This window comes from Malurus melanocephalus, unplaced genomic scaffold, assembly GCF_030028575.1.
Source record: "Malurus melanocephalus ecotype Western Australia unplaced genomic scaffold, MMel_1.1 scaffold_709, whole genome shotgun sequence".
NCBI lineage: Eukaryota > Metazoa > Chordata > Aves > Passeriformes > Maluridae > Malurus > Malurus melanocephalus.
In genome coordinates this window covers 141658-151624 of record NW_026623941.1, presented here as the reverse complement: position 1 = coordinate 151624, position 9967 = coordinate 141658, and the positions used below count along the sequence as shown (strand labels likewise).

The 9967-nt window shown below is 47.6% G+C and overlaps 1 protein-coding gene across 1 annotated transcript in view; it reads right to left on the bottom strand.

Annotated features, from left to right (window-relative positions):
• The window catches only part of ANXA4 (annexin A4), an 11854-nt gene extending 2256 nt beyond the window's left edge, over positions 1 to 9598 (bottom strand). Inside the window, exons 1-11 of the mRNA XM_057384455.1 lie at positions 9425 to 9598; positions 6080 to 6136; positions 4939 to 5014; positions 4472 to 4566; positions 4082 to 4195; positions 3821 to 3911; positions 2177 to 2256; positions 1727 to 1783; positions 1226 to 1319; positions 638 to 733; positions 145 to 203 (exon numbers count right to left, since the gene is read on the bottom strand). Coding sequence (XP_057240438.1) covers positions 145 to 203; positions 638 to 733; positions 1226 to 1319; positions 1727 to 1783; positions 2177 to 2256; positions 3821 to 3911; positions 4082 to 4195; positions 4472 to 4566; positions 4939 to 5014; positions 6080 to 6082 — 765 coding nt within the window. The 5' untranslated portion in view covers positions 6083 to 6136; positions 9425 to 9598. The remainder of the gene's footprint in view (positions 1 to 144; positions 204 to 637; positions 734 to 1225; positions 1320 to 1726; positions 1784 to 2176; positions 2257 to 3820; positions 3912 to 4081; positions 4196 to 4471; positions 4567 to 4938; positions 5015 to 6079; positions 6137 to 9424) is intronic.
• Positions 9599 to 9967: the final 369 nt, after the last annotated feature.

The window sequence follows — 9967 nt, the reverse complement described above, 5'->3', positions numbered from 1 at the left end:
GGAACTTCCTGAAGGAAGAGGTCCACAGAAAAGCTCAGACTTCCTTTTTTTTCCCAATTAACACGGAGTTTCTTCTTCTCTGATTCCTGTCATGCTACTGACTCGASCATGAAAGGCAGGGGGGAAAACAGCAAAGTTCTTTACCTTCATAGATTTGTACAATCTTTCAGCAAAATACGCAGGTTTATTCCTCAAGCACTTCACTGTAAGGGAGACAAGAACAAAAGAATTAAAGCAAATAAATACWGAAGGAGAAGGTCTTCCAAACCCTTCCATCACTTTCTCAGTGAAGATGTTTATTCTGTACAAATGCAACTCAACAAGCACAGTGCAGACATCCAGAGTCAGTGACCTGCTGTCAATTGATGTCTCCATGCCCAGTGCGCAGCAATAAAATCTCTTTAAGGCTTCAAAGCTTCCAGACAGCAAATGTCAGCTGCCAAAGCATCCCTTGGCAAAGAAATAAAAAGCACAGAGCCTTCTTACCAGGTTGTATCTGCAAAGATTAAAATACTGTGGCTTATAAAATAGTGAAAAAGAATCTGCCTCCTGAAGCTGTGCAAACAGTCAGGACAAGAGACAGGATCTTTAATTACTGAATTGGTTTGTAGACAAAGCTTAAAAGTAGGGAACTCACCCACAGCTAACAATGCATCCTCGAGGTCTCCTGACATCTCAGATTTAATGCTCTCTGTGATGTCCTTATTAGCAATCCCTCTGTACACATCAAAAACTAGGAGGAAGAGTCAGATAAAAAAACCAAGTGAGCTGCTTCAGTGTGTAACCCCCRAGGATCACTTTGCAAGATCAAGCTCCTCATACCCTGTACAAACATTGTCACATTACTCTGACATTGTAAGCTAAATCAGGGCTGCCCCTCAGAAATATTTAATTTTAATTTTCAGCTGTCTTGCTAATTAATCTAGCACTGCTGCTAAAATTTTCCAGAACTGCTATTTAATGCAGACAGTTTCCATACTTAGCTCTGTCCCATGGGAGTCACACTTCATTATTTCCAATTCACAGGCTGGAGCAAGTTGTATGGTTGTTTTTCTCAACTCCCTTTTTGTCTCAGGAGGGAATAAAATGGTCTAAAAGRATTGAATCAACTGGCCCTGAGAATAACTGTTGTCTCAGGAAGGGATCACAAATTAGCTAATGAACAAGTACAAAAGTRCTATCCTCAAACAAGGGAAGAAATCCAGGACACCAAAGAGGGYCGTACCTCTCAGCAGGTGGCACCTGTTCCGGGTGCAGAGGATGGACATGAACTGCACCTCATCTGTTCCCCATTTCTTCTCCCCAGCTTCATACAGGCACTTGAAGAGATTAGGAACAGACAAAGTGAGGGTAATTGAAAACACCAGGTGCATATAATGAGATTTTTACTTCATAGAACCATTTGGGTTGGAAAASTCCTCTAMYATCAYRGAGTGTTCATTGCTAAGGCCACCACTAACCCATGTCCTCATGTGCTATCTATCCTTAACGTATTTGTTAAATTCCCCCAGGGATGGGGACTCCACCCCTGYCCTGTGCCAGAGCTGGACAACCCTTTCAGGGGAAAAATATTTCCTAACATCCAATGTAGTATCCACCTAGGGCACTGATTCAGGCTTACTCACCTACCTTGAAAAACAAAGAGGTCTAGAAACAGCAGGGATTCACCCCACCCAAACACATACAAAACCAAACAATCCTTGCAAAGAAGCAAATTGCTACACACCTGAGCATCTTGTTGAGCAAGGGCCTCATCCACAAATGTTCCCTCATCTCTGTTACCCTGTGGAAGTACAAGGATGAAAAAACTGATCTCGACAGAGSAACTAAAGGAAATAAGTCCTGCAAATTCTGCATTCAAAACCACTCACTAGAAATGTATAGTGGGATTCTTAACATTGGATAGTGGGTTACAAATACATCAAAACATTAATCAGATGTTACTTTTCCTTCCTTTTGAAATGAGCAACCTTCCACTTTAATTCAAAAAGARCACATGACATTAAGGCATGCCCAGAGTGAGGCTCCTCTCCTCACACAGGTAGAAGCTTGTGTGAAACTGGTGAGGTGAAATGCCAGGAAAGTGAAATAAGAGCCAGCCTGAAGTACCTCATCACTGAGTGAGAGATGTCTAGCAGCAGTTTGAGCCCCATTATTTCCCCTATCCTGGACTTACTGTTGCGAGGGACACAAGGACTCTCCGGAACATGGAGGAGGTGTCAGAGACGATGTCRTCCTCGAGGGTAGARCCRTATTCTGCCAGAGCACACACACASACACASAGCACATCTGTTACTAACAGTTCACCAAATCACAGAGTCAGGGTTTGCTGAGCAGGAAGRGACCCACAAGGATCACCGAGTCCAGYTCCTGGGCCTGCATAAAACCATCCCCAAGGGTCTCACCCTGTACCTGAGAGTGTTGTCCAAACACCCCCTGAGCTCCATCGGGATTGGTGCTGTGACCACTTTTCTGGGATGTCTGTTCTAAGCTCCCAACCACCCAGTGGGTGAAGAACCTTTTTCCAGAATCCAACCTAAACCTCCCCTGACACAATTTCAGGCCATTCCCCAAGCCCTGTCACTGTCACCACAGAGCAGAAATTGGAGCTGCCTCTCCTCCTCCCTACATAAGGAAGTTGCAACTGCAATGAGGTCTCCTCTCAATCTCCTCCAGCTGAACACAGCAAGTGACCTCAGCTGCTCCTCACATGGCTTCTCCTCAAGGCCTTTCACCCTCTTCGCTGCCCTCCTTTGGAGGTTCACAAATAGCTTAATACCTTTCTTATATTGCAGTGATCAAAACTGCACAAAATATTCAAGGTGAGGCCACCCCTGTGCAGCGCAGAGCAGAACAATCCCCTCCCTTGACCAGTTGGTGATGCTGTGTCCATCACCTGGACAATGTTGCAACATTTGCCAGCTGTAAACCAGCTAAGTATGTGACTGAGCTCAGGGCTCTTTACACTACAGAATCATGGAATAGTTTGGATTGGATAAGCCCTCTACGGTCAYCAAGTCCACCTGTTCYCCAGCACTGCCAAGGCCACCACTGACCCATGTYCCCAAGTGCCACATCCACACAGCTGCTAAATCCCCCAAGGGATGGGGACTCCAGCACTGCCTTAGGCCCTGTGCCAGGACTGGACAGCCCTTTCCAGGMAGGAATTTTCCCAATATCCAATTTAAACMTCCCCTGKCACARCTTGAGRCCATTTCCCCTTGTTCTGTTCTCGTTCCCTGGGAGCAGAACCTGAGCCCTCCCRGCTGCCCCCTCCTRTCAGGGAGTTGTGCAGAGCCATAAGGTCCCCCCGGAGCTTCCTYTTCTCCAGGCTGAGCACCCACAGCTCCCTCAATTRCTCCTGGTGCTCCAGACCCTTCCCCACTGTTCCCTTCTCTGGACATGTTCCAGCCCCTCAATGTCCTTGTTGTGAGCAGCCTAAAACYGTCTTCAGGATTCGAGTTGCCTCAGCAGAGCCAGCTCAGAGGGACAGGCACTGCCCTGTCCTGCTGGCCATGCTGTGACTGGGACAAGCCAGGATGCCCTTGCCCTTCTTGACTTTCATCACAGCAGTCCAGCCATCATATTGAGTGGTACAGGGCAAAATTAAGAAGCACAGCCAGCATAAAACTGGCACAAGATTCRACATGGACAGACCTCCAGCTGACAGACATAACCACCCTGTTTTATTTACACCAATTCACTTTCTGGATGGAATTCTAGTCCTTCATGCAGATAGACCCTTCTGCTTCCTCACACCTCTTTGCACATACCAAAGTGGCTTCTGAGCCAGTATGAAATTGCAGAGTGSACTACATACGGAGTTTGTAGTTCTCGTTGATGTGCCGAATCTCTGCGTTGGTGCGAGAAGCCAGGATTTCAATCAGGCAGCCTTCATCTGTTCCTGCTCCCTGAGGAATGGCAGAGACAGAAGCCAAGTCTGTGACAATTGTTTTGATGAGCAGCCACAACTTTCATTTATTATATGTAAGTTAATAAGAAATTAATAATTAATATACAATTATGCCAGACCATACTGAACTGACCGTAACTCATGCAACATAAAAGACAATTGCCAAACCTTTAGAGCCCTCCTCAGTTCGTGCACATCGTACATGATGGTAGGAGTCATCAAACCAACGATCACCTTTTCAAAATTCCCACTCAGCTCAGACTTCAAGTCATCAATCAAATCCTAAARGACAGGGAGAAGAAAAGAGAAGGACACACGGCCTTTGAGAAGAGGAAGAACTCGTTCACCACTTTTTTTCATGCTCTAGCCCTCTTTGAAKGGGTGAACAAAAAGTGAACAAGACAAAAAAAAACTTGGCCAAGGAAAGCTTGTGCTCAGTGCCAGTCATACTGTTGTGGAGACTGGGATGTTGTTTACATTTCACCTGCATGATACAACCCAAAAAAGTCCACATCTCCCAATTAAAGGTACAAACATTGCTCTCTGAAGACCACCTACCCTGCCAATAGTGCTTTTATAGGTGATCAGAACTTGCTGCCGTTGGGAAACRTTCAGTTTGGTCAAGGTGTCAATGATGGCATCTTCATCCGTGCCTGGAAGAAACCAATGGAAACCAGTCAAGCTGCTTGTACCAGAATGAGAGGCCTGATGTGGGCTTGCCCAGGGTGTACCATTGGCCACACAGCCTTACACACATCCCTGCATARCCTGGCTCTCATCTGTGCACAGCCTGGCTCTCATCTGTGCACAGGTGCCTCAGCCCAGCAGCACCATGCTGCAGGAGACAGAAAGCAAGAGCCTGACTATGGGTGTTTTTATGGTCAAGACTTGGATTTCCAATGGGGTTCAAGTCACTGAATTCCTTCCAGTGCCCTCAACTTTCCCTCCAAACAGTTGCCAATAAAAACCTTCCCAATCATCAGAGCTAAAAAAGAGGGTTTAACAGTGGAAGAAGATAAACTCACCAAATCCCTTCATGGCTTTCCTTAGTGCTTGTGCTTCTTGCTCAGCACTGAAAGTCGAGATGCCCTTGACTGTTGCCTAAACCCACAGGAGTTGTGGAAGGCAGACACAAAGTGATCCATACATAGAGTTGCATTAAAAACAAACAAAAAAAATACAATCAAAGGACGCAAACATCTCCCACCCTCCAAACACGAGTGCTTTTACACCAGGATCCATCCCACATTAGAAAGAAATGGTTTGTTCTAGAGGGACATCCCAGCCACAAMAGAAATAAGCCACAAGAACACAACTGAAAGGAGAAAATACCTTAATGTGGCTGCCCATRGAGTATCTGGTTTCCAGTTAAATAAAGGCACACAGCCTGACATCTCTGTTCAGCTCAGCATCTTCCCAGCAGTTTTCCATGTAAATCATAAAAAAGGCTTTCCCCATCAAAGCCCCATTCCTGACTCCTCTAAGAGCAGTCAAGGACCATCATTCTGTTAAATAATACACCAGAAGTGCAGTGTTTCACCCAAAATGGTGATTCACAAATGGGTTTCTCTTGCCTACAGTCCAGTGCCATTTCWGGGGAAATGCACTTCTCTTAAAAAGCTCCTCATGTTCGCAAAAAAACCATCAGCAAAACACCACTTAACATTCATGTGGGTCAGGCTTTCTGAAAAAGGCAGGAAAGTGCTCCCCTTTCCCTGGAAACGTCCCAGGCCTGGCTGGATGGGACTTGGAGCAACCTGGTCTAGTGGAAGGTGTCCCTGCCCTTGGCAGGAGGTGGCACTGGATGGTGTTTAAGGTTCCTTTCAACCCAAACCATTCCATGGTTCTAAGATAACTACCATAGAAATGGCTCCATTAAAGGCTCAACATGGAAAGAATAATACGCCAGGAAGTTTATCTGGAGAAATTAAAGYTCTTTGAATTAATATCTGATCAGGTTTTCCATTAACTCCCCAAATGCAAAAGCCTGTATGTGTATTCTTCTCTACAATGAGGAAGCAGAGAGAGGCAATAAATTATCCCCCWTGAAGGGACAGACAGTGAGAGTGTTTTCCTGCTGTGTCCCTATCTGAGCTACACACCCCACRTTTATCAGGTCAGAGCAAAGGGCTGGCACAGCCTGGCACAGCAAACACACACACTCACCATCGTGCTGGGATTTGGTCAATCTGTTATTATCTGTGTCCTCAGGCACTTAGACAGCTGTAATAAAAAACACAGGGAGTGTTAGTTTTCTAGCAAATAATTAATAGAATACACCGTCCCTTGAACGTTAATGATGCTGGTTAARTAACCATCTAATTCTTTGAGGACTAAAAGATTGAGCAGCTCAAGTGAATGCCCACAGCAGCTTCCTGGAGTGTCCAGCCCTGCTTTGTGTTGAGCAAGGGCTGAATCAGGAGAGCACAGGGCAGGGCCTAGAAGGGATGTGGTGGACAGGCAGGTAATCAGCACTGGTAATTTAATATGATTCTTCACTATTGCCAGTGTGRCAGCCTGGCTGAGGCTACAAGGAGAAGCAAACAGGGCTGCCCTAGGAGTAAAAAAATTAGACTTGATTGCCTTCAAAATGCACAGCTTTGACTTTGGCAGGTGAGAGCCCAAGGGTGAGGCAGGGTGAGGATGAAGCAGGGTGAGGATGAAGCAGGGTAAGGATGAAGCAGGGTGCGAATGAAGCAGGGTGAGGGTGCTCATACAGTCCTAAGCCTACATGGATCCTGCCTGGCAGGCAGAGACAACATTGTGGTGTAGGTGAACACACAAAGGATAACCTCACTTGAGCACTGGGCAGGAGAATTCTTTTCCCTCTTAATATTTTAATAGAACACTTTATATTCAACATCCCCTCAGTCTGGTGCACTGTAGGGCTTGTAGGGCTGCAGTTTTAACTGACAAAACCCTCAAAAAAACCCAAGGCTTACCTGCCAACTGTCCAGGGTTATTCTGCTCACAATTTTCTTTTCAATCATAGAGCCTTTGCATGAACACACCCAAATTTTCCTGTATCCCTGATCACTTGACAYAACGTCACGTACCAGGACAAGGTTCACTTCCTCACAACTCAAGTTCATCCCAGCACCACAGGAGAGGATTAGGAAAGRCAGACTCAAAGGGACATCTACATACAGTAGGGTTGAATTAAATAAAAAATAAATTCAAAAGATGCAAACACAGTGAAAGCAAGTAAAGCCCACCCACCAAAGGTGTGGTTTTAGTCCAGGGTTGAGTGATCTCTCCCACTAAAGCCCTGAAGCAGAGGTGCCAGCAGTGGATGACATCTCTCCCTAATTCTACTCACGGTGCTTAGAACTGCTCTCCATGTGCCCAGACAGTTGTGCAAGAACAGRAGTGTGTTTGCTCATGCTCCACATGACTCCTACAGACCTGGAATGCACAGGGCGTGCTCTTCAGGCCGCTGAACTCTCAGTGGGGCACTTGCCATGGCTSTGTTATGCACAGGCACTCCCCAGTGCACCTCTACCTTACTACACCCTGTGCAATCAGGCAACATAGGGCAATTATTAGTGTTGAGTTTGCTTTCTCTCATCTGATCATAAATTCCAGTGATCAGATTATGACCTAGACCTCGGAAAAGTAATTTTTGCTCTTCTCTAATCTTTTACAGAAGTGAAAAGCCCATTTTATTTGCTTTTGTCAGATAGTAAATGAAGGCTTCAGAGTTCACTGCTGTTTTTATGATGCAGTTTCACCATCCAGCTGGCTTGTACACAGAAGCAGGAATATCTGACAGGCTGGTTTAGCAAGTCAATTAGACAACAAAAGGAAGGTCAGTAGCAAGGGAAAGGGAAGCACAGAAATTCTGAGTGCAAATGATCTGGCAGAAAGAAATCAAACCATGAGGAGTAGCTGCATGTACAGGATTCAGGACAAATGCCCTCCCAACATCCATTTACAGCAGAAATATCACATTGAATATTGACTGCAAGACTGATTTCTTCATCCACTGATCACTGGGCACTGAAAGAGCAGAGCACTGAAAATGCAAACTCCACTGCTCAGTCTGCAAATGCTGGTGTGAGAATGAGCTGCTGAAGTTACAGTGAGTGGGAGAGCTCAGCAGCTCAGCCAGGCTGTCCAGTAACCCTTTCACAGCCAAAGAGGTCTGCACGAAATGCTCAGGCTGGGGCTTTAGATGAGTAAAACTCTCCTAAGCCACCCCTTGGCAAACAGAGAGAGAAGGGAATTGCTCAGCAGATTTGCCAGCACTCAGCAGCTTAACACAATTCCTGGCCTTCAGCTCAATCAGGGAAAAGCAGCTTCAGGACAGGAACAATACTTCACTCTGTGTTGTGAAGAATTAAACTATGCATGCAAGAATCAGCCAGCCAGTGCTATGGTGCTGATGTTATTTGTTTCATCCCAGAATGAAGGCGTAGTACACTAAATCCGGCTTAGAACAGGCTCAAAACACTGTACCCAGGTGACAGAATGCAAGTATAGAAGGCATCCCTCCCATTACTCAATTTTTTTCCATGGATGATCTTTTCCTGGAAGGTTTTATCACCTAATCAGCCTGTTTCAAGTCCATATCAACATCCTCTAAAAGCTGAATCCAGAATAAACTTAATTTATCAGAAAACAGCTGAGACTACCAAGTGTGCTGGCCAGCTCAAGTTTAGGCTTGCACACAATCAGGTTTTCCTGACTGTGCTCAGTGCACACACACAGGAACCTGCAAGGAAAGCTTCCAAGTTTAACAGGATATAACCACAGGGCTTTTTCCCCCTTAGTTTGAGCTCACAGCGTTGCCAGTCGTACACCTCGGATCTGGATGGAAACCCAGCGCTTTGTGACCCTTCTCCTTGCAAGGCAAACACTGGACTCATCTGTCGAGTTTTCATTTGGTTCACGTTTACCCAAACACAACCCACACCCTGCCCGGATCAGCTTTTCCACAGCTCGGAAGCTTTTCCGCAGCTGTTCCCGGGGTGCCCGGGGTGGGGCTGGGGCTCGCCGCTGACACCGATCCCAGCTCAGGAAAGGATCTCCCGTCTGCCACGGGCCCCGCGCCAGCTGAAAAACCCCAGCGCCTCCCACGCAATGACCCTTACCTGGCCGCTACCCTCAGAAGGGATAAAAATACGATTTTTATAGCCTTGTACTCCAAAATTCAGCCCATCCCGAGCCGTGTCACCCCCTTGCCATGCCCTTCGCGCTCCAGTGGCCAGCGGGGTGGACGTGCCAGCCTGGGCACGGCTGAAATAGGAACCAAAATCTGAGCTCCCCGCGAACGGGAAGGGTCAGTCCTTCCTCCTTCCCACAACTGTCCCCCGTCCTTCCTCAGCCCAGGCTGGAGCCCCCAGGGCCGCCTCTGTGCCTCGGCACCGTGGGCATCGCCCAGCCCGGGGCTGCCACTCCCGCAATGCCGTATTGCCCTCTGGAAAGCGGGGATGGCGCTTGGCACCTTCCCGGACACCTCCGGCCAGGCAGCCCCGTCCCCACACCGAGGGGGATCCYCTTGGCACTCACCTGCAGTCCCACRCGGGTCCCCGGTAGGGATGGGGAGAGTTTTCGTGGCTGTCCCGGGTGGCAAAGTCCCCGCCCTGGMGACACGCGGCAGTGACGTGACGGAGTTCCAGCCCTGCTCTGCCCATCCCTAAAGAGTTGGTTGTGATCCAGAGCAGGAGAAGTTGGCAATGAGCCTCGCTCACATTGCACGTTTGGGGTTTTACACGGAGGGCTGACGGGCTGCAGTGCCTTCCGTGCTCCCCGGCATTTCCAGTAAAAATCCCTGGGAGCAGAGGGGGCTCTGGCTGCAGGCTCTGGTCTCTCACTCGTGTCCGCAGCAGGGCACACCGGAGGGGGGAGCGAGGAGGACGGCGATGTGGAGCACTCAAGCAGGAACAGCCTCGAGCAACAAATCCTGTTCCTCTCCTGGGGCTGTTTGCGGAGATTTCTTATCGATGTCCTGTMTCCTGTGCTCGCAGAGCCCCTCTCTGGGTCTTCAGCATCCTTACGTCTCGTCTTAAGAATTCTGCATTGCAAATGGCCATGATGTCAGTAAGGGTGATA